This window comes from Calypte anna, chromosome 3 (assembly GCF_003957555.1).
Source record: "Calypte anna isolate BGI_N300 chromosome 3, bCalAnn1_v1.p, whole genome shotgun sequence".
In the NCBI taxonomy this organism is placed as follows: domain Eukaryota; kingdom Metazoa; phylum Chordata; class Aves; order Apodiformes; family Trochilidae; genus Calypte; species Calypte anna.
In genome coordinates this window covers 65,071,721-65,095,520 of record NC_044246.1, presented here as the reverse complement: position 1 = coordinate 65,095,520, position 23,800 = coordinate 65,071,721, and the positions used below count along the sequence as shown (strand labels likewise).

General features: G+C 34.8%; 1 protein-coding gene across 1 annotated transcript in view; it reads right to left on the bottom strand.

The window, feature by feature from the left end:
* Positions 1-10,707: 10,707 nt before the first annotated feature.
* Positions 10,708-23,800, bottom strand: part of TBC1D32 (TBC1 domain family member 32) — a 72,142-nt gene continuing 59,049 nt past the window's right edge. The window contains exons 29-34 of the mRNA XM_030447684.1: positions 17,711-17,780; positions 16,920-17,035; positions 15,828-15,982; positions 13,907-14,047; positions 11,949-12,137; positions 10,708-10,914 (exon numbers count right to left, since the gene is read on the bottom strand). Of these exons, the coding sequence (XP_030303544.1) occupies positions 10,795-10,914; positions 11,949-12,137; positions 13,907-14,047; positions 15,828-15,982; positions 16,920-17,035; positions 17,711-17,780 (791 nt within the window). The 3' untranslated portion in view covers positions 10,708-10,794. The remainder of the gene's footprint in view (positions 10,915-11,948; positions 12,138-13,906; positions 14,048-15,827; positions 15,983-16,919; positions 17,036-17,710; positions 17,781-23,800) is intronic.

Sequence of the window (23,800 nt, the reverse complement as noted above, 5' to 3'; positions counted from 1 at the left end):
TGGTGCTGTCAAGAAATTGTCAGCTGTGTAAATACAGGACAGCATTACACAGAGGACACTGCTCTGCAGTAGGGTGAAAGCTCTGTTAATTTCATATGCCCCTTGAGGCTGATTTTTGTTGCAAGCGGATGATACTTTCATATCCATTGGAACTGCAATTTTAAATTCAGATGGTCTCTGCTGTGCTCTGATTATTTTTAAGAAGTACTTTTCTTTCCAGCTCCATGCAGGCATCCTAATTCGATAGTTATTTCTTTTCTAATTTCTTAGTCTCAGACCTAATGTTTATACTCCCTCTAATTGTTTTTCATTATTACATTTACTGTTTTAAATTCTAGTTTCTCTCTGTACAGTAGCTTGCTGCCAGTGCAGCATCTTTGCTACACCAATGTGCACACCCTGTTCACTGTCTGCATTTGCATAATGAGCTTATCTTTGTTGGCTGATTACTCTGTTGAAAGAATTGAATATTTAACTGATAATAATTGCAATCTATGAAACTGCACAGTCACCTCAAAAATGATAACAGTATTTTTGCTAAAATTTCTGCTGAATTTTATGATCCCTTGCTCTCCATATTAACACCTGACTAGAAACTTTGCCAAACATTCAGCTCTATCAGAAGAAAGCCTAGCATCTTACTAAGGGCAGTTGCTCTGGAATTAATAAAAGAAAGAGATTTCTTAAAAAAAACAAAAACAAAAAAAAATCCACTAAAAAAGAAACAACCCTGTTCTTTGTTAAAGATGTGTTTTATATTATATTATTAGTTGGAGGCCAACAGAGAAAAATATCTACATTTCCATGCTGCCTTTTAATTTGACTGTTATGCTTTGTTATTCTCCAAATTTATACTTCTAAGGTTTTGTTTGCAACCAGAACAACTAAAATTTAGTTTCTTTGCACAGATCAAATAAATCTTAAGTTACATATTAAATTAGCCATCACATCTAGCCTAAATTCCTCAGTCTACCTTTTTGTAGAAAACATGGATTTAATGTACTCATAGATGAAACTTTTGAAGTTGAATTTACAGACTGATATAATCTCGGTGAAAATATCACTGGGATTAAATAAAACAAAGAGTCATCTACATTGGCCCCTACTATATGGTACTCATGTTTTTCTACAGTGTTAAAGCTTTTTAAATAGTACATATGTTTGGTGACTTTGTTCTCTTCATAAACATAAACCATGAGAACTGCCTAAGCTGTAACTCAAGGAGTTCTTCATACTTTCCTGTCTTGTGTCCTGAGATGTCTTGAAATTGCAAAAACCACAACTTTTAGTCCATTTAGTAAATTGCAAAAAGAAACTTTTAGTACAAATACTAAGGTAGAGGCTCTTTCCTGAAGATCTTGTAGGAGGTAAGGTGAGAGGGAGCCAGTATTATTTTCCATGTTGTACAGTTCTAGATGTGCAGTATGGAGAACCTGTGATTTGCAAACCAATGCCCAGGAGGAAGGATGCATAGTCAGGAACTAAATATTCTTTCTCTTGAGTAATTGTTGTCAAAACACCTTTGAAGGTATATGTGTGGAATTTCCCATATTTCTTGCTTTAAGTAACACTCAGAGACCATATTTAGAGCATTCACTTTGGGCCAAGCTTTTCCAAAATTTCTGTTATGAACTGTAACAACCTTTAAGCAGCAGCAGGCTGAGCAAAGCCTCATGCAAGGCAGCTGCAGTCAGAGAAACTGGAGAAAGGCTAAACCTGGCTGATCACCTTGCAAGACCCCCAAACCATCATGAGTTGACAGTATTGACATCAGCCAGGAATTTGGGAGTAATGGTTCACGTATCCTTTGCCATTACTGACACAAGGGCATCCTTCTACTTGAAGATCCCGCATGAATCCTTCTGCAATGCAGAAGGATAATTTCACTAGCAGCTTTTTAAGAAGTGTAAGTGGTGGGTATGAATAACCATAGGGATACCACTGGCAGCTGTGGTAGATAGTGGAGGAAAAGTTCAGTCAGTATGCTGAGATAAAAGCTATGTGCCAAAGAAAATTTACTGTGGGTCTCAGTAGGGATTTTCCAAAACGAAAACATTTGCTGTGTTGAAGATGCCACACTTGTTTTCTTGGTTAGAATAGGAGAGAACGTTTGACCTTTTCTAGTTTATTGTCCATTCATATCTTCTGAAAGGTTCATATGGAAGACCAGGCTCTGACATTCACCTCTCAGCTCTTTGAAGTCAAGTCAAACTGTCTGCTTACAATCCAGACCATTCTATACCATAAAGTATGGCAATATATTTCTATAAATCTTTCAAACTTCTTCAATAACTGAAATTTATAGCAGGAATATATTCCTGTGGGAGGAAACACTATTCTTACTCTGGAGTTTTGGCAGTTTCATCTTCTCTGCTGTAACAAATGGCAGTTTAACTGCGTGACACAAGTGGAGGAGAGATTTTTCCATGTGTGCACTATTACTCATATTACAGGTTCAGTTTGCAACTCTGATCTGAGCATCTAGAAAAAACAAAACAAAGCAAACTACAAAATAAGATTATTTCCTTCTGTTATAAATGATATATATGATATAAACTAGGTAATGGGAGGATCTGCTAAGAGTCAGAGTAGTGCAGTAGGTGGGACTATTTAGCATGGGAGCAGGGATTATAGAAGGTAGCAAGTTGTTAGGTTGTTTTAGCTGCATATCCTGGGAGTTCTTTGCTCCGCTCTTTTGTCTAAAGAGTATTGTAATTTAATCAATTCATTGTTATTTGGGTGCTGTTATTCATTGTTACTCGGTGCTGATGGAGAGGGGTACTGTTTTATGGAAGACATATAAGAGGCCCTGTAAGTACCACTGTGGTGTCGGAAAAAAATTGATGAAATCTGATGTCAAAAATCTGTTGTGGCAAACAATTCCATCCTAATTCACATCAGAGAACTCACATGGGCTAGCAGCTTCCATATGGAAGATGCTTCTGTTAACCTCAGCATAGCACGTTGGTATTGAATGATGGTGTCTATAGCAGCAGTTTGAAACTCTGACCTCCCAGATGAAAAGAAGCTGGCACAAAGAATAGCCCCAGTGGTGGTCTGTAGCAGCACTGCAGACTAAATCCAGAACAGATTTTGCTAAACACTGCATTGAGATTTTCCCATGCATTGAGATTTTCCCATGCATTGAGATTTTTTGGAAGATACAGGTCTACTGCATGTTGAAGGTGAAGGAAATGATAAAGGAGATATATATATATATATATATATATATATATGAAAGATATAAAGCTAGTTTCTCTAAGGGAGCTTCTCTAACAGAAAGTTATTTGGTTCCAAGTGATTTGGCTGAAAATTCATCAGATTTAATTTTAATGGAAATCTGAAAGGGTTGAAGTATCTAGGGGCCATGTTTTCCCCTCACCTCCAGTATCTGTACAAAATGAATTTCCTGTGAGCATCTAAAATGAATCCAAAGTGATTTAGACAGATGGTCTAACTGGCTTCATGGGTTTATAATTTCCCTCAGAAGGAATTCCTTGCCAAAATTGTGTTTGTTCCAAACTTTGGTTTCCTATTTTCTAGCAGGAGGCTTTTTTTTTTTTATTGTTTTTTATTTAGAGTTGGAGAAAAAAACATTATAACTAAAACCAATCCTGCATCAAACTGGGGAATAAATTCTTTCGGCCCTGAAAGTTTCATCTGAATGTCCATGAAAGAAATTCTGAGGGTATTTGGCATTGTTCAACAGTAGGTTTTATGAACTGATACAATGTTGATCTGAAAAACATATTTGCAGTTTGCCTTCTGAGTGAGAATTTTGCTGCAGGGGGTAGTCTAGATAACATCAAAAATGTACCTTATCTAAAGAAGAGAGGAAAATTCAAATAGATGAATGAAAATATGAAAAAATGGGTACAGTTTTTTTTTTTTTTCATCATTTTTGCCGCTTCGTTTGAAATTTCACCTTCTACTCTAGAGAATAGCTGACAAATGGATTTTGTTATTAGGGTCCTTCCCCTTTAAATTCATGTTCATTTTATCAACTTGGTGAGCCCCTCAGCCTCCTGTTTTTATTAGGAATATTGCTTTCTTTCAGCAGTGACCTTTCTGGCAGCTGTGATGCAAAGGAATGCTGCAGTGCAAATGGATTGTTGTGTTGGTTTATTAATGTCTCTATTAATTTGAAATAATATTTGAAAAGTTGAGTCCATTTTAAAAGCAACTATTTCCTACATCATGAGTTAATCTGATACCATAATAGGCTTTGTATTACAGCACAGGAACTACCACTGATCCATTTCAAATGGCTAATGTCCCCTGGAGTTCTTAGTTTTTGTGTGTTTGTTTCTTTAAAAATCTACCACAGAGAAAGACTGCTTTCCCCATTCACCATTCTAAGTGAATTTCACATATTCTTGTCTCATTTAATTCCTGAGCAGGACACTGACTTAATGAAATATTGTCAAGTATCAGTTTCAAATTTAACCCCATCTAAACTAATTTTTCAAACGATGTTGATACCTCTCTATGCACCACTGCAGTGGTATGTTACACTTTAAGACTTAGTGTGTGTGTGTGCTGAAATAGAATCAAGCAGCATTATGCTCTGGAACTGCAGGGAGTTTTAATTTACTTGTGGTTTGCTATCAGAGGAACAGGGAAGGTGGTTGTTTTTTTTCCTGTTACTCTGCTGAGTATACAAAACTTTTAGAACCAGTTCTTCTTAGATGAAGAACTACAACGGGTACCCCATTAATGATTTGAAATGAACATGTTCTTCTGCTTCAGCCTAGATTCTGGAAAAAAGTGAAATCTGAAAGGACATGGTCTGTGGATCTGGAAACAGTATTTTATATGACTGGAAGCTAGATTGATTGATCTAGCTTTGAAGTAAGTCATTACTCTTCCTATTAATGTGTGAGCAGTTAATAAGCAAAATGCCAGAAGAGGTGTAATATATGTATTCAACTGATTTACAGAAAGGGTAGAAACACTGCAGCTCCCCAGATTACTTCCTTGTAGGAGGTAAATGCTAGTTAGTTCTGCTGACAGAAATAAAATGTGTCAAAAACCTGTTTCAACCAAGTTTTGTTTTTTTATCTGCTCAAACTACTTAAAATTGTATCTTCAATTTTAGTCCAATGTGGCACATAGTTATTATTTGAAACTGAAAAGGTGTGCTGTCAATACCATCTAGTCTTAAATTTTTTATACGTTTCTTTTCTGCTCCATCTCAGATTTGTCCATCTCTATCTCCTTGTGTTAGTGTAGTTTGGAGTTTTTTGTTAAGATTTGCCTAAAATGCATTGGAGAGAACTGGAAGAGATAATGTCCCACTGATACTAAGTGAATTTTCATTTTTTAAAAATATATTTTAGGGACAAAAATGTCAGATATAGCGAAGTTCACTCACTGTATAGTTTTAGGTATAGAACTTGGAATGTCATATATTTTAGAATGGCATATGTTTTAGAATAATGTATCTCAACAAATCAGATGATGACTGAAATTGTCAGGTGAGTCGGATGGTGACAATCTGATGATTTTTTATTTAAAAAGTAACTTTGTTCTACCAGATAGTTGTCTTGACTGTAAAATGACAACTTCTTCCAGTCTGTTTCCATGGCTCTTGATTCCTAGATCTTGTTGGACTAGGCACTGTTGTTTGTGGTATGGAAGACGTTTGGCTGGATTAAAAAGATATTATCAGAAATCTCTCCTCCAAATGGGCAATCAGTGAGCAAATCATCTTCCAGCATTCTAACCCAACAATCTTATAATGAATAGACTAATTAGACTATGCCTCATCGGTCCTTAACTGTACAACATTTATTTAGTATGGCACTTTATCGTAGCTCTTTTCTCAGCTGTCTAATTTTCACACATGCTCCCAGGAAGTGCTGGGAATGAACAAGATATTATTTCTTTAAAAGTCTCTGATACTATAAACAGAGGAAGACAGTCTCTTCATTTTAAAGTTAGGATTTTTTTCTTAGCCAAAACTCATAAACTCCTCTGTTGCAACACCATGGGATTCTTTTGGCTAGCATGTCACTATCCTTTCAGAACAAAATCCTTCGTGTTGCAAACATGATGTTTGGCCCCTGTTGAGATTTCTGACCTGGCCTATGGCTATAGAAAATGCACACAGGCTAACTAGCCTGCTGAACAGCTAGCTAGCCTGAAAGATAGGGCAGCAAAACCAGATGAAGGAGCAGGGGTAATCTAGCATGTGAGCATGTCTTCAAATACCTGTTGCTACAATGGTTGTTTTTTTTAAAACTGTCCTTGATCCTTGATGACATTGCTTTCCCTGACTACAGTCACTTCAAGATCCATTTCTGCTTGTAACATATCATTGTCCTGTTTCTGTCATGAGACATGATGAAATTTTATATTATCATTAGGTATTTTTACCATTTACCTAGGATTTTCATGCACTAAAAGTTTTGCAAATATTCTCTATAAATATTCTCATCACCTGCACAGCAGCTGTTTTGCAAACGGGGAAAGTGCAGCTGACTGAATTGCTGGAGGCACTGCAGAAAGTGCCTTTGTCAGTCACAGCATTTGGTAGTTAGGCTGTTTGCTTTGTATTTGTATTTGACTCATCTTCCTGATTGCTGTGTGTGTACCTCTTTGCCTTGATTTGACTCAACTCTGATGAAAGTCATTCATATGGAAGGTCAGCTCTGTGCTGCCTCACTCTTCTCTGTTGGGGGATGAGGAATGCAAAGCGGCAGCTATTTGGTTGGCAAGAGGCCCTGGGTTAGCAAAATGCCTAGCACAAGAGGTAATTTTCCTGACAAATTTCTGCCACGGATAAAGGAACTGGTAGCTTCATAATTCATAGCTTAATAAACCATGTTCTCTTTAAAAATGTATAGAACTTCTAGAAACATAAATATTAGTGTCCTAGTGTTACTCACCATCTGGATGTTTGAAATCAGTTGGAGACTCAAGCCAAAATAAGTTATTTTTTAAAAAGAGACTACTATTAAGGGTAAAAGAACACATTTTATGGGAGTCTTAGCATTCCTTGACCCTGGTGTCATGCAACTACTTGGTTCCATCAGTTGTCATAATTCTTTCCTTATACTATCCAGCCTCTTTTATTAATGAAGTTGAGCCAACACAGTTCACAGAAGTCCAAATTTTTATTTTATTTTATTTTTGTTTCTACACAGAAAAAAGGCTGAACCCATGAACTTATGAAATGCACAGCCAGGAAAAGAAAAATTAGTGTCAAAACCTTTCACAGTACTCATTCTTAGGCTGCACATAATTATAGAAAATTCACTGCGGGTTCTAATGTATTTTATAATTACAACTTCTGTATGTGCTCACACATTCATTTTATCTAGTGAAGTTGTTTTTCAAGAAGTTTGCAGTAATGTTAAGTTTGTCTCATGGGGATGTGGCAATGATATTGGGCAAGTCTAAATTCAATACCTGTGGTTTGTGATGAACTTCTAATCCGTTTATTATACTGCAAACTCTAATCCAAGTATTTTGAGATTCCGGATGTTCTGTAAAGAAAAAAGTTACTGCAGATGTTGATAAAAAATATTTTCCCTACTTCTTTAAACAAATAAACTACTTAATGCTTACCTTTTACTATGTAACAGTCTGGTAACCTTGGGGTTACCCATTTGGGGAATTTATACTGCTACTTTCACACTGCTAAACTTGCTACAGCAGGGACTTGATCAATTCTGCTGGCTACCTACATTTTACAGCATAAAGACTTCTTCCTATAAGAATACAGATGGTACACAATTTCTTGCTAAAGAAACTAAATCTATTTTAATTTGATAAAGAAGTTATGTCACTGGAATCATAAAGGTAATAAGGATCTGTTATTACAGGGTAATTTACCAACTTTGTATTCAAAGTAATGGCCAAGATCAAAAATCTTTTCAAAGGGAACTGCAGGAACAGGGGGGGGAGGTATTTGACTCTGAAATGAAGTAGTGCAACTAATACTTTGCAGCTTGAATCCTATGAAAGGATAGATCTCCTAACAAGAAGATACCTTCAGTATTTGCCTTTTAGAAACCCTGGGTGGTTGAAGGAGGAAGCACAGGTTTCAAGAAACTTATTATTACTGGAATTATTATTATTACTGAAACTTATTATTATTACTGAAAATTATTATTACTGAAACATTATTATTATTGCTGAAACATTATTATTGGAATTACTAATGCAAATCTATTCAGGCAAAATTAGTATCTCAGGGTGAGAATAGGTTTATTATCCAAAACTGAACCAAAAATTGTTTTCAAAAAACTATTTAGGAACTTGATAGTGATGACGCCAGTGAATCTCTTATGCTCTCAAACTTAGTATTTGTTGTTTTCTCTGAAGTAGAACTTTTACTTCATCCAATTGCAAAGCCAATTTAGATGCCACCACTGAACATGCCATTAGTGAGTGACACTGTGTCCCAACACAGGATTTTAAGACCTTAAATGGAAGTTAAGGCAGTTTTGTAGAAAGACTTTGTAAATCCAGGTGCTGGAGAGGTCTTAGTCAGAACTGGGCTAGATGAAAGCACAGCTGTGTTACAACTGAGGTTTTGAAATATTTTCTTTTTTCAAAGCACACAGTTTGAAAAAATGCATTAGTAAAGGGTACGTGTAGAAGAAAGAAGGGGGAAGCATGTCTAGAGATGAAGCCTTCTAAGCAAAATTTTTGCCAAAGCCATTAATTCCTTTCCTCCATAAAGTCAACTTTCACCTAGGATTTGCCTACTTATTGCAATACTCCTGATACAAGACTGCCTCCAACTTTTAAAAGAAGAAGAGAAAATGACAGTCACTACCTACCCAGCTGCTAGGGAACCAGCTCGTAATACATGAGTAGGATTCTTTGGCAAATTTCTTCACAGTGCCCAAAGGAGCAGCGCCCCAGTTTTAGAACCTACCCAGAAGTCCATTGGGCCTTCTAATGTAAAACTTTACCATGCACCATAAAATTCTTAATAATCTAGAAAAAGACATCTTTCAACCTTCTCAACACTCAGACAATGAACTTCAGCAACTCATGATACAGAGTTTCAAACTGGTGACTTCTACTGGTGAGGTAGTAAGACACAGATGAAAGTCCACATCTTGTAGCAGAGGACCAAAAAAATAGGGTAGACCAGAGGTTATGAGAAATGGGAATTAGTGCATCTACTGAGAGAATACTATTAAGCACAGATGAAAAGCCCTGAACAAAAGAGGCCAACAAAATACAGCAGTGAGGAAAAAAAAAAAAAAAAATCTTGGAAAATTAATACTATGGGGGGGAACCTGAGGGAGCCAGGAGAGGAAGTTTGGTTGGTGACATGTAGGATGTACCAAAAAGACCACACTTTTTCTCCTCATCCATTTCAAGACACTGGTATAAAAAACTTGAGAACACATCTTAATAAGTATTCTAATTTGAAATTTGCTTTCCTTGTGACTGAATTTCTGTTGTGAGAAAGCTATCATCCTAAATGTCCACTTTTAATTTAACCTTATGTGGGCACTGTAAATGTTACATTTCTACTTGGTATTTTCTTTTCTGAAAATTTTGATGTAGGTCTGATTGACTGTATAAAAAATATTAAATGACCAGAAAATCTCATAATTTTCCATCTACATTCTTTGATTCCTTGCAAGCACTGAAGAAAGCCAAGCCAAACTAACATTTGTGTTTAATTGAAATTATGGCAAATAAAAGGCATTTCTTAATTCTTGAGTGGGTAGAAAAGCCAGTGAAAAGTATTATTTATTGACTAACTCCACAGTGCCTTGAAATTTGGATTCAAAAGACAAATAGTAATTGGTGAAAATATGTATATTGACTCCTTAAATGGTATTTAACACTGATATGATATAATATAAATGGAAAAGAAAGATGTTAGAATGCTCCTTCAGCTGCCCACTACCTAAAACCTGTCCTTGCAGCAAATGGGATGTAGCACTCCTCAAGAAAACCAGGTTCCTTTTGAGACTGGGAATTTTAGCCATTTTCAACAATTTTGAAGTATTGCCTACACTGCACTGGTGTTAGATAATATCTAGCAGCCTTAATTCTTTTTATTTTCATGAATGATCAAAGTCAAGCAGAGATAAATCTTATTAGTTTTCCTGTCTGAATGAAACCAAAATTTTTAAAAATTAATGTTTTCAAGAGATATGAAGGGCAAGCCGCTCAAGGATTTCTCATTCACTTATACTGGAAAAAAAGTATATGTGACAAATACATATTTTATGACATAAAATTATTTATTTTCTTTTAAAAATAGACAGGAATATCAATCTTTTTTTCATTGCATATACTGGAACACCCCATTTTTTCAACATTATCCACAAGTCAAAACAGCTGTGTACAGGGAATCTGGCTTTCATTTGTAGACTTATCATGCATATGAATGTACACTTAAGAATTCTTTTCTTCAAAAAAATCATTTCCTCAGATCCTAGGAAATTTGAAGTTTGCAGAGCTGTGCTACAAAGAGATGACAATGATGCAGTGAGTTGAGAACAGTTTCAAGGCTTTATAAGGATGAATTACATTCTAAGTAAGACACTTTTGAAACCTAAAGGTGAGTTCTGAAGCTGCCTTTTGCTAGCTGAAAATGAGGCTGCACATATAGTCTGGGAAAATGTGGTATTTCAGGTCATTAAACTTAGAAAAAAAATTTTGCAAAAACTGTATTCTGAAAACCCTATTTATTTTACACTATGTACACATTTACACAGGCTGACATTTTAGGTGAGACTGATAAATCAATCAATCAGCATTCTTTTAAAGGATCTAACCCAAGATAGAAAATAAAGTGCTTTTTTACTTAATCTATGTATTCTGCACTTTTATGTTCATCATGTCTTTCAGCAGCATAGGTCTGTAGATTGCCTCCAAGCTTTCCATGTATTCTAAATAATCACTCACTCGAAATCCGTGGAGTGCTTCTTCCTGCACAAATAAACAATGAAGATGTTTACTGGCTGGAAATAAAAAATGCACAACTCTATTTTAATTAATTACAAGCTTCTGAATACAGTTCATTTGTTTGCTTGTCACAGCTGTAGTGTTTAAAAATAGACATAATTTATTACATTTAATTTAGAAATAAAGAATTAGGAGTATCTGCTTACAGTATTTCTCTTAACAGTACCCCATCAAATTAGGCTGTTTATTTTATAGGTGACAACATACAAATTCTTTCTTCTGTATATTTCTAAACTATCCCAATGATCACATCAAAACGAAGTAGTTTTTCAGCTACACTGACCAAACCAGGTCAAACAAAACTGCACACAAAACATTTACAGGAAAAATGACTGAGTTGATGTAGTATTCACATTTAAGAATATGTAAGTTGAAAGCAATCTAATCAGTAAACTACTGTTATAAGACAGACTAAGATGCAGATAATAGCTCTCAAAAGATTTCTGACTGGAGAGAAAAAAATAGGAGGAAAAAAGCAAAATATCTCTGGGATAAAGAGACAAATGTTTGTATCTATTCATGACTGCATGTGTGGCTAAGCAGCACCCTTCAGAAAGAACCCAATAACCGAATATAATTTATAATATGTTAGAGAATATGAAATTGTGAGGCTGGTTGTACAGTAATTGGTGCCTGTTCAAAATAAAAAGTCGCTGAGCTTTGTGCCACATCTCTTTAAGCTTTAGTAGGAGAGCACTGGATACAATTGTCTTTCTGGAGAACATCTAGTTTAATGAGATTGGGGTCACATAGAGAGAACTGACTTGAATGCCCTAATAACTTGCTATGTGTATTTACTTTGCACACAAAGGGATATGATCAGGACAAACTACTGAAAAGCTATTCTCTGGAAAATATTATAGCAGAACTTCCTGTCAGGAAGTAAAGAAAATTAAAGCATTATTTCAGTAAGAGCTTTAAATTAAGTAACGTATTCTTTCTGTATTGAGAGCTTTGCTTCCCTTCAGCAATTGAAATATTAAGAAAGAAACCCCTACTTTAAGGAAAACCTGGAGATCTTGGGCTTCCTTGTGCTGCAGTATGTCTTGCTGTAGGTGTCTGAACACAGAAATACACATATATATTTGATAATCAGGACCAAGGAAAATACAGATTGCAATGTAGTGACAGATCTCACTCCAGTCCATATAATTCCAGAAACACTGAGTTATCCATTGCAGACAAATCTACATGAGAGAATGAAATTATATACAATTAAATTGCTGTAAACACTCAAAATTGATCAGCTTTACATCTGAACTTTTCTATACTACCCACAATTTTTCCCATAACACTATCGTACTTATAAAAATAAGAGATAAAGTACAAAAGTTCAGCCTAGAATGACTATTTTTATGTCCCTGCCTCTGAACAGTCTTCCAGTCAATTCTGCTAAACATCACACCTGTGCCCATGCTTTTCACTTTTGCGAGTATATTCTGGCATCTCCTAAGGTTGAGACACAAAACTCAGTTTCTTTTTCAAGATTTTGTTAAAATGTTGCCTAAAGGGTAATGAGGGAGATGAAGGTGTGTTTAATGTGGATTTTTATTTAAAATAAAGTAATTCCTTGCATTATAAATCTGTGTTCGGCCCATCCCTAAGACAGGTCTTCATTTAATAGACACAGTATGGAACACAATGATTCTTTTCTCCAGTTCTAAATCACAATGTAGAAAAATGTGTATAGCACATTTTATTTAGTTTTAGACCACAAATCTCTCCCTAATCAGCCCTTAAAGTGTTTAAAATTATGCAGCAGCAGGAATACCAAGATTTTAATTAGATGACAGCAGCCATACTCTGGCATTAAATCTGTTTTCAGGTATTTATTGATGAACACAAGCACTTAAATACATCAGAGTTGTTTTCACAGTTCAGGGTTTGTTTGTTTTTAATCCTGCAGTGAAACTGCAAAAACACATGGAAGATACAGTGGTACCCACTGTATTTCTATAACATGGTAAATAAAAAAAAAAAAATAAAAAATCTCCAGACAAAAAACTTAATCATGAATTTAGAACAGTAACTACTATTGAGTACAAACAATAAGGAAGCTTGCAGTTTAACTCATACATGAGTAGTTGAGGAAGGAGTAACTGTCCCTGTGTGTTCTCTCACCTAAAACCAGGCACCATATTATAAGCACTTCATTCCTATGCTGAGATAAAATCCCACATCTGTCAGCCTTCTGTTCTCCAAGACCAAATCCCAAGCTGACTGCTTTAAGCATGCTGTACTACACTGGCATCTGCCCCCATTTAGAAGGCATTTAAGCTGCAAACATTATAGGGGCAAATAAATTTTGAATGAGTAAGAAAAAATAAGTATTTCTCTTGCCTTCAAAGAGCAACAATATTTCCTCTTGTGGTGAGAGGTTCTTTGCTCTGGCAATCTAACTCATTGCATGAAGCTCTTTCATGCCTCATCATGACTAGTCTTTACAAGTAATGAGCCATACACAGCATTCCATGTTACCAAAGAACTGTAGTAAACAGGTTAAAATGAAAGCTAACATTATGATTACATATTATTTAGTAACATCTCTTTAATACAGAAAAATAGTTACAGTATCTCAAAATAATTATGCTTAGTAGCACCTGAACTTCTTCCTATTACATGCCTATCCCAAAATACTCATTTCTCTCCTATGGAAAATTTAGAAAATTATTCCAGGGAATAAGCTATTTATTTATTTATAATGATAAATCTGAGGGTTTAGTATGTATTTTTTTAATCAGGCTTTCTGCATGACTATGTAATGGAAAGTTATTTTACCAAAGTCAGTTGCTTTCCATTTTCAAATTCTCTAAGTCCCTGTGTAGCCAATATTACCTCTTACCTCTGTTTCATAACCACCACACAAGTGCTTTATAGAAAAACCACTGTAACTCCTTGATTTAGCGTATTTAAGTCAAAAAGTTGATGATAATCTTGATACACTTTCATCAGTTACCTGGGATGGACTGAAACCAGACATTTGGAAGGCTGAAAAGACAAGTGGCAACTCAGCTTTCAGCAACATTTCAATGTAGTGAGCACTGCAAAAATAGACTGGATGGATGCCAGATTCCACTGTTGTAACAGGCAGGTGCACCTGAATAACAATAATATCATCATCAACAACAAAATCAAGAATTACAGACTGCAAAAATATGTTATTTAAAAATACCTTGCTAAGAACACTATATAAAAATATACAGAATTACAGTTATATTAGAGACAGGAAATTAAACAAAAACTCTGGTTCTACCATCAGGAAAAACATGTAGTTAAACTGAAGAAAATTAAACACTAGATGCTGTTACTAAATATGCTATAGAATCATAGAATGATAGAATGGTTTAGGTTAGAAGGGACCTTAAAGATCACATAGTTCCAACCCCCTGCATGGGCAGGGACACCTCTCACTAGAACAGGTTGCTCAAAGCCCCATCCAACCTGGCCTTGAATCCTGACTATTCCTTTGCCTTAGCAGTCTAGTTCTTTATTGCTTGTAGTTTAAACTGCCAAAGCAGGGATGGAGATACCATTGCCACACTATAAACAAAAGAAAATAGGGAATTTTAAAAAAAAAAGACTAATTTTTGTGTTCTCTTTTTTTTTGTTGTTCCTCATTTAGTGGTGGACAGAGTAGAACATCTATAGTGTTTGAAATTGTTTTCTGTGTTCATGTTTTTTTGCAGTACACATGGCTGGTACAAGTAAAATTCTATATTGTGCAGCAAAAGGAAAAGAGGTTTTATCAACATGGAAAGATCCCGATATCAGCGCCTGTTTCTACATAATGAATCCTTGGCTTCATTCTAGAAAACCAAGGTATATTCTTTAAACTTTTCCTTCTTCCAAAGATATGCAGCATCATAATCCAACGACTATGAGGATAATTCCTCATTCATCTTTTGACATTTTATTTTAGTTCATATTGTGGTAGTTATGCAAGTAGGTTAACTCTTGAATTTTCTGACATTTTTTCAAGACATATTTTGAAAAATAATTTAGGTATTGAGGATGATTGTTAGCACTGCAGCAATCCACCTGCAATGCTGGCAAGTACTTGTACAGAAGATGGCACTGAAGTTCTCAGCACTGTTACTATTCACACAATTGAGAAAAATTTTGTTGTGCTGGGACAATCTCAGGGCAGGACTCAGTGCTGTTAGTGGACCAATAATGTCACTTCTGGTGACAAGACAAACCAATTCATATTAATACAGAAGCTTGCATGCAGAATCTAATCCACGCTTCTTATACCCAAGAGTTCTTTAGAAAAGACTGCAGCTGGTTTAGATTTAAAATATTCAAGACAATGTGACAAAAGTACCAAGCCAACCTAGAGGGGTTTTAAACTATCCCTAATGAAAGATGGAAATGATGATGTTTTCTATACTACAATCTTCATAATAAAGCTTAATAATTTAAAACTTAATAATTTAAAACTGTAGAGCATTCAGTATTTGAGCAGTAATAACTTTAAAAGGGATAGTTTTACTAAACAAATAAAATAAGAAAAAAAAAATCAGGATGGACTTCCACACTGTAATAATAAAAAAAGGTCATGCAACAATATTGCAGCCTTGACAATGAATTTAATGCCATTAACAAAGTTTATTTTACTGACAGCTTTAAAATTCAGTAACATTGCCTTTACTATCTGTCCACCTGTTATTTCACTGCTTTTAACCAACCAGTTGAGCAAACATCAAATCTATACTTTTCTAAGAGACTTTTTCAGGGTTATGTATTCAGTTAGAGGGCTTTAATGACAACTTGATGCTACAAAAAAAAACAGCACCCAAAACTAAGGAAATTTTTTAAGTCTCCTTGAGAACCTTTCAGACTTTCCTTTCAGAAAGAAACAGCTTTTTAATTCTTACAGATACATGCAGTCTTGGTAGCCAGAGAAATGCTGAAACAAGAAGACTTGAGAATTGCTGGAGAAATATCAGTGTCTTCTCCTGATCCCCCGACATCATGAGGAAGACAGAGGATGCAAACCAGTCATAGGCAGCACAGGGCTCCTGCAAGCAGCCTGGATGGGAAGGTTAAGGAAGTGGGGAACAGAGGGGGCAGAGATCTCCTCCTCACCATCCCACAAGAACCCCACAGCCCTCCTTCTCCCCAGGCCCATGCACATGGAGGCAAGAGCTGGTTTGTTAGAGAAGGGACAAGGGGAATATATCCTCACAGAAGGCTGCTCCTTGAGGCATAGCTGCCTCTCAAACTGAATTAAGAGAAACTATCTACTTGTCCTATACACTGCTTCTTTTTCTAGTCCATAAGTAGCCAAGCCAAATCAATTAAATTAAAAAAAAACAACAAGTAAATATAAAAAACCCTGCACCAAAACAAATCTGCTTTTAGTACAAGAAAGGAGAATGATGAGGAAAACAGGACTTGTGAAGAAAAGCACAGTAAAACATTAGAAGATAGATGATGCATATTTTGACTACACTACCTGAAGTATAGTTTAATAGTGATATATGTTTAATGCCTGAAGAATACAGCAAAGCCTGTTGGAAAAGGGAATCTTTTTTTGTTTTAAAAAGCAAGCTAGTAGATTTAAAAGAGTCAGGAGTCAAAATATTCCTATATTCCTACTGATCAGATTACAGCCACATATCAGCACATGGACAATACCACTACTGGGAATACCAAAAATAATCCTTAATGCTCAGTGGTGCATTGCTGCAAATTCTTTATCAAATGGAGAAAGATGTGATCCTACCCCAAAGTAGTTTACAGGAAAAATGAAAGAGACTTCCAATTTTAACAGTCTGGAACTAAAGTGAAGATTTTCTTGAGTGCACTGTGAATTTTAGCTTTACAAAATTTCAAAGTGAAAGTATATTTTTTTTTGCCCCCAGTGTATACTACACATCTACAGCACCATCAAAAAGACTTAATTAAGAGTTAAAATTCCACTGGCATTTTTACACAATATAATTTATGCCTTCAAGAAAGGATACAAAGTGAGGATACCACAGTTCTTTGCTGTTCTTTCAGAAATTTCTCACAATTCAGTAACACGAAGCACAGCCCATTCTCAGCATGTTCTTTTAGTAAGTTTAGATATTTTCCATATCTAGCACAACAAGTTGAAAATGAGAAGTGTTTAAAGGTTAAATATTTTCTTAGTTCCTAAAAAGTTAGGACTTGCTTAATGTGAAAGTAAAGTAGTCACAGCATTATTCATCACAAACACTATGTTTCAGATATACATTCAAATGATTTAATAACATGTATTATGCCTTATATAGCAAGGATACACACATTTACTGGAATTACATCACATATACTATAGGAGTAATTAGTAGCATCAGAATTAAAATATTAATGCTAAAGATAACAGACACACAAGCTTTCCCTTCATCATGGTTCTGCAAATTACCAGACAAATGAAATATTTAAATGGCATATAACTAATCTTAGCTAAACTGAACCATTTAGAGAAGTAATGTGAAGAAAAAAACAAAGAGACATAACTCAGGATAATGTAATTTTATGGTCAATCTTACTAACAAGTTAAAATTAGCTTTTACAGCAATTAAGGATAATAACCTAAATAATCTGTAAAGATAATTTAATTATGTACTAATACATTTTTCATTTTCAATTTAGAATTAATTTTCTTAAAGATCATCTTTAGAGTTAAATGGTATAAAGCACTGAGTTGATGGATTAAGTATCATTAAAGTCATTCCATGAAAATCAAACAAATTTTAGAAATACACTAGGGAAATATTTTAATACCATGTACCTGACTGTCATTTCAACACCAAGCTGCTGCACAGATGAAAGGCTTTCTTTCTTCACATCTGCATTCATGGCTAAAACAAAAAAATAAAAATGTAATAAAGTTTTATGATAAAGATGATTTTAACTGCATGTTAATGTAAAGCTTCTTTTATGCATGAATATAAATTCTGGAGAACTGTTTATTTTATTTGAAATTAGCTTTGTTTGCAAAGAAACATGAAGAACCTGCATCACTCATACACATTTTAAATTAAAATAGCTTTCTGTAAAAGAAAGCCTTCACTTTTAGTGTGGTTATCATCAGCTTTACAGAAAGATGTAAACAATCAACATCCTTCTCATTTCTTAGTAGAGCTTCATCCCTTCTTCCCTTCTGACCAAGAAGTGAAACAAACCAGAACTTTTACATCTACTTCCATTCCATTCATTCCAGCAATGGCCTTAAAATCACCTAGCTGTAAAATCAATCCTATTAAAAAAATTTCTATTTTCAGAACTTTACAATTGATGGATTTGAAAAATCTTGTATTTCTATGCATTGTTCTTTCAAACATTAATATATACTCAATTTTCTGCATTTGTTTGAATTAAAAATCCAAGTTAAATTAATAAACCATGAATTAAAGCAATGCTTGCTGCAATATTTTCTCAGATTTTTAACTTCTAAATGCAATTAATATTTGGGCATTGTTTCTCTCCTGTACCTATATCAATTAATACTGCAGTCTGACAATACTGAGCTATAAAGCCGAAGGTTTAAACCTTTAATAACACCACTTACAGATAAAGTGCTAATTAAAAAAAAGCCCAACTAACAGAGTAATTAAATAAATAATAATAATTAAAAAAACTAGCAACCAATGTACTTTGTTAAAAATGTAAATAATACATATGGGAGCAGAATGCAAAATACATTCATATAAGTCATAGATATATAAATCTGCTTAAGCAGATTACAAATTAACATGGGGTTTTTTTGTTTTTTTTTTTACTTTTCTCATGTGGATAGAAAAATTAAGGATTCCCAAGCTATTCATCCTGGAAAACACTAGATATTCCTGGTAAGGCAACAGGGACTAAGGTATTAAAATTGAAATATTTACAGGTTAAGAGAGGAAATGCCTCTACTGTAGGAAGAAAATTGAAGGAAGAAATTTTGAAAAGCACTCTGCTCAGATGAGATGAAGTAGGTTGAAATTTTCTTGAACAATTCAGAAGAATTATACTCAACAATGAAACAATAAAATTCAGAAGAGGAAGTACATTAAGAAAAAAAACCCAACACTGTATTATAATTGTACTAGAGGACAATTATCTAAGGTTTTGGATCACGAGAAATTAACCTTGGGCTTTTGACAAATACATTCATACATAAGAAAAATCAAGTGGTCTTTGGGTAGAATAAATTTATTCAAGAGTTTGATGGGACCAAAATCTCAATCCCACATCTGAGTGTTCTACCAAAGAACACTCATTCAAATATCTTTCACATCATATACCAGCCACATAGTATCTGGAAGAATAAATACAAACCCACAGGGAATTTCAGTTAAAATTCATGGAGATGAGTGAAAAGAGTTCATATATTTTTTACAGCTTCTGTTTCAAGTTAACTGTTTACTCAAGCTGCAATTACCATACCAACAATATATTAATTTTCAGGTTTCTGTTTGCAATTGTGAAGGCAAGAGGCATATTTAGAGTCTAGAAACCTTGATGGAAGAAAAACCAGGGGGAATTTGTACCTGTTGGCTGTGATTAATGTCAGAGTCATGCTTAATGGCATGAAGTAAAACAACCTCTAAGCCACAAGGAAGCCCTGCCTCTATTTTGAGGTGGATCCTCCTGTGGGGAGCAATGAAGGAGCTGATAGCCTAGTCCAGCAAGGGTGTACTGAGTTAAAGTCATTCCAAGAAAATCAAACAAATTTTAGAAATATACTAGGGAAATATAGCAGGTTTATCCCAAAGCAGACTCTGAACCCAGCTTCCATTCTGTAACAGTTTACAGCAGGTACTGAGTGCTCATTTGCCATTAGCATTAGAAGAACACAACTCTCTTCATTGATTCTCACTGCATTTGCTTCTCCATTACAATAATTTCTTAGTTGCTGAAAAGGATTTTCTCCTTACTCATTTTCCTTTTGATAGTTCCCCCTGTATTGTGAAAGATGATAAAATAAACAGAGTTTGGACCAAATAATAATTCCATATTAAACTGTACCTCATAAAGGCAAAACTCTTGCTGTTGTACACCACTGGTTTTGATCTAATCATGGCTCCATATACTAGGCAGTCAAATTCAGGAAAACAAAGTGTGGTTCTTTGTCTTGGATCTAAAGCCTTGATTTGTCATTTTGTTTACCAATAGGCTGGGAAAACTTTAGGCTTTAGACGAGTAATTCCCACTGATTAAAAACTGGACCTAGAAAGCTTAGAAGCTCAATAAAGCTTAAAAAATTGCTATTAATAGTAAGAGGAATACTGAAATGTTGCATATTGCAACCCATGGATAAATGTCAACTCATAAGCTTCAAGAATTATGTTAACTGCACTTTTGCAATGATTCTCGTACCTCTCTGATTTAATACACAGATTTTAATTTTCTACAAAACTCATTTGACAGATATCTATCAATGCACCTGATATACCTAACCAAAATGCACTTTCATAACAAAAGGCAACAACAGTTCAATTTTCTAAATAAGAATGTCATTTATCCTCCAACAAAGGACAGAACACCTCTCGAACTATGAATTAGATAACATGATACAGCCCTGTAGCTACTATTAAAGGGAATAAAAAAACTGAGTTGGCAGCTTCCTTTGTATTCAACTAATAAAACAAAAATTCTATGTTGGACAGGTATTTTATATTTTGGAAAGGTAAAACATTGTAAAATAGAAATTAAGTCAAATTTATACTAGTGACTTGGAGGATACTGGGATTCATTAGGAGCTGATTTACAATTTAAAAAGATAAATATTATAATAGAAAGTTTATATCTCATTCTAAAATTTATTAAAAGCTCACAGCACTAAGTATTGAAATTTTTTAAGATAAATGATACATTTTCTTTTAGCCTTTTTAGCCATACAGCTGCTCTTTATTTTAGCAACCTACCATAAACTCTTCAGATAAGCTAATCATTGATCAGGGGAAGCAGTGATGCTGGGAAGCAGGACAAAAAAAGGCAAGGAGAGCATTTGGAGCAGCCTGTCCCACCTGGTTAATTTAGCCTAGATCTGGGATTCCTACTCTTCAAAGGGTACCTAAACACTGACATTGTGAGTGGGCAGGTGCCCAGGCAGGCAGTACAGAACTTAATGTTTTATCAGTACCTATCCTCTCTCTTTCTGATATCCTTATGAAAATTTTCTATTGAAAAACATTATTTGGAGTTGGGACATAGCAGAACTCATGTTCCTCACTACGTTCTCTTCTGCAATTTTGCTACCATTTTTTGATGGTGTAATCTTCTCTACAAAGCTATTCATCTAGAGCCCTTCTGACAGTCTGAATCTCCTGTTCACTATCAGAACTGTTTATAAAAAATCCTATTTCAAAGAAAAGTATTATTAATAATTAAATGGATTTAATTGTGAGGGGAGACAATGTAAAGAAGATCCAAGAGCAATTGCTGGAGAATGTTGTTGGCCTCTCAATACAGCAAGGCAATCTCATGTGCACTTGCACCTTGACTACTGGAAGTATCTCATGTCATCAGTGTGGTTGTCATAATAATACAGGATCAGAATACTCACATCTAGAATTTCTTTATATATTGGTCATCACAAATACTCAAACTATTTTTGGCAGCCACATCATTAATAATGAAACAGTTACATATAAACTGGCCAAGTTTTTTGCTAACAGAATCTTTAAAGAGGCTGCCCACCTTTACAGAACTGCATTCATCAAATGATGGAGAAAGAAGAATGCTCATCCTTTTCTTTCCCTTTCAGCCCAGTTTGATGATATTTTCCTGTATTTTTCATTTGCTACCCCTTCTTATCAGCTCTATTCTGATAGTTTCCCATTGCTGTTTTTAAAATTTCTCAGTTCATGACCTGATCTTCCTGACCCTGAGAAGATTGAAAACTCAATATCCTAATGATAGAAAGTTCCCATGAGATTTTGTTCAGCTGGAGAAGTAATTTGCATCTAGGGAAAGAACATAGCAAGACCTTGGATTTTTACAGTCAGGACCTGAAATCCCTCAGGTTCCATCCCTTTAGTAGTCCAGGGCAGAGCTGTTTCAGAGACAGTCCAGTGGAAACAAAAGTACTTAACTGCAACACCACCTACACAACTAGAGCTACCAATAAAAACAGGTGATCCTGAAAGGTTGTAACATTCCCAAATTAGGGCAGCCTGCAACAGATGGTGATTAATTAAAAAGTCAGTATTAGTCCACGAACATTAGATCACACTGCAAGTGGAGCCCTTTGAGAAATGGGTTTGTTGGAACCTTGAGAAAACAAACACATTTCCACAAAGCATTTCTGCTGCAATAAACTGGAACTGGCTAAGAGAAAGAGCAGGTGGCTATTTTAGGAACTTAATATCCCTAATGTGTAATGCCTATTTTACTACTAGAGCAGATTTGAGTTTCTGACACCCTATTGCCTATTATAGCTAGGCCATAATAGCTACATCAATTTGATTTTATTTTTATTTTTTTTAAGATGAAATTAAAATCAGAGCAAACTAGAAAACATTAATTCTAGGAGAGAGGATAGACAGAGTTCATTAAGGTTTAATATACCTACTGTATGTTATTTTATTCATCTGAATCCACATCACAGCAGTATTATTGCTGATAAGTAAACTTCAAGTAAGATTTGTGTTACTGTTTATAATTAAACAGTGCAATTGCATGGTGGTTTATCGGATATTTTTTCTTCTCTCATATTGAAAATGACAACTCAAACTAATTTGACTTTTCCATATTTGCAAATTTTATAGTAGACTAAAATCCTGAGGGATTCCACAGCAGATGTATGACCATGTTACTCTAATTACAATTACCTATGGGTTTAGGAAGCTGTCATTTTTTAAGAAATTCCATTTCACATTTCAAGACACACGATAAACACTGAATATCTATGCATTGTACTCAAACCACTTTTATGAAAATTGTGGGTTCTCTTCACTAAAATGAAATAATTGTTAGAAACTGTTTTTCAGTTCCTCAGACACAAATTTAATAAAGAGAAAGGTGAATATACAAAACTGCCAAGTGCATATTTGGCTTACTTAGATGTGCAGCTAGAAAGAAGCATCTTCAATATAGCTTACCTTCTAAAAACTTATTAGCTTTTATTAATTCAAGAAAATGTCTCTACTGTAACAGCAGTTTCAGGATTTAGCTTACAAATACGTATATGGCAAATATACTGTGAAACAAGGCATTCAGTAATTAATTGTTCTCCTTAGAGAAATTCCAGTCTTTCATACATAACAGCAGAAATCCCTAGGATGTGTTTACAAATCTGATCAATCATTAGTCCATCAGTGAGAAGCCTGATTTTAGGTAACTGAGGTCTAATAAAGATTTAAGTGTGTTTTGTTTGTCTCTTCTGTACAAACATAGAAAGAGTAACATAGACTTGGGTTCTCAAAGTGCATTCCTTATCTTTGTAGGAATTCCACATTATGTATTTCATGATTTAAAAGAGAAAAAAACCTGAAAATTAAGCTGTGCAACTGACTATTACAATCAAGCCCTTCTACCATTTCATAGTGTAGTATGATAACAGATCCAATTACAGAGCCAGATTTTTGATTCATCATCTCAATCAACATGAATTTATTGGTCTAAACTAGTTTCTCGTTGCTAAACCTGACTGAAAAAGGTCCTGTGACATTTTAGTAAGTACTTAGGAGATATTTAACTGCCAAGTAAAATTACTAGAAAGAAAATTGGTTCAATCCTGCCTCAAACCAAGACACTTACAAATCTTCAAAGAAGACCTTCACAAAACACATGTGGTTTTGTGAGCAGCACTCTTTTCTTGACTGGAAAACTCTTCCCAAGAGTGTCTGGGATAATGGTGTTGCAAACAGAGGAAGAATGCATTTCTACAACA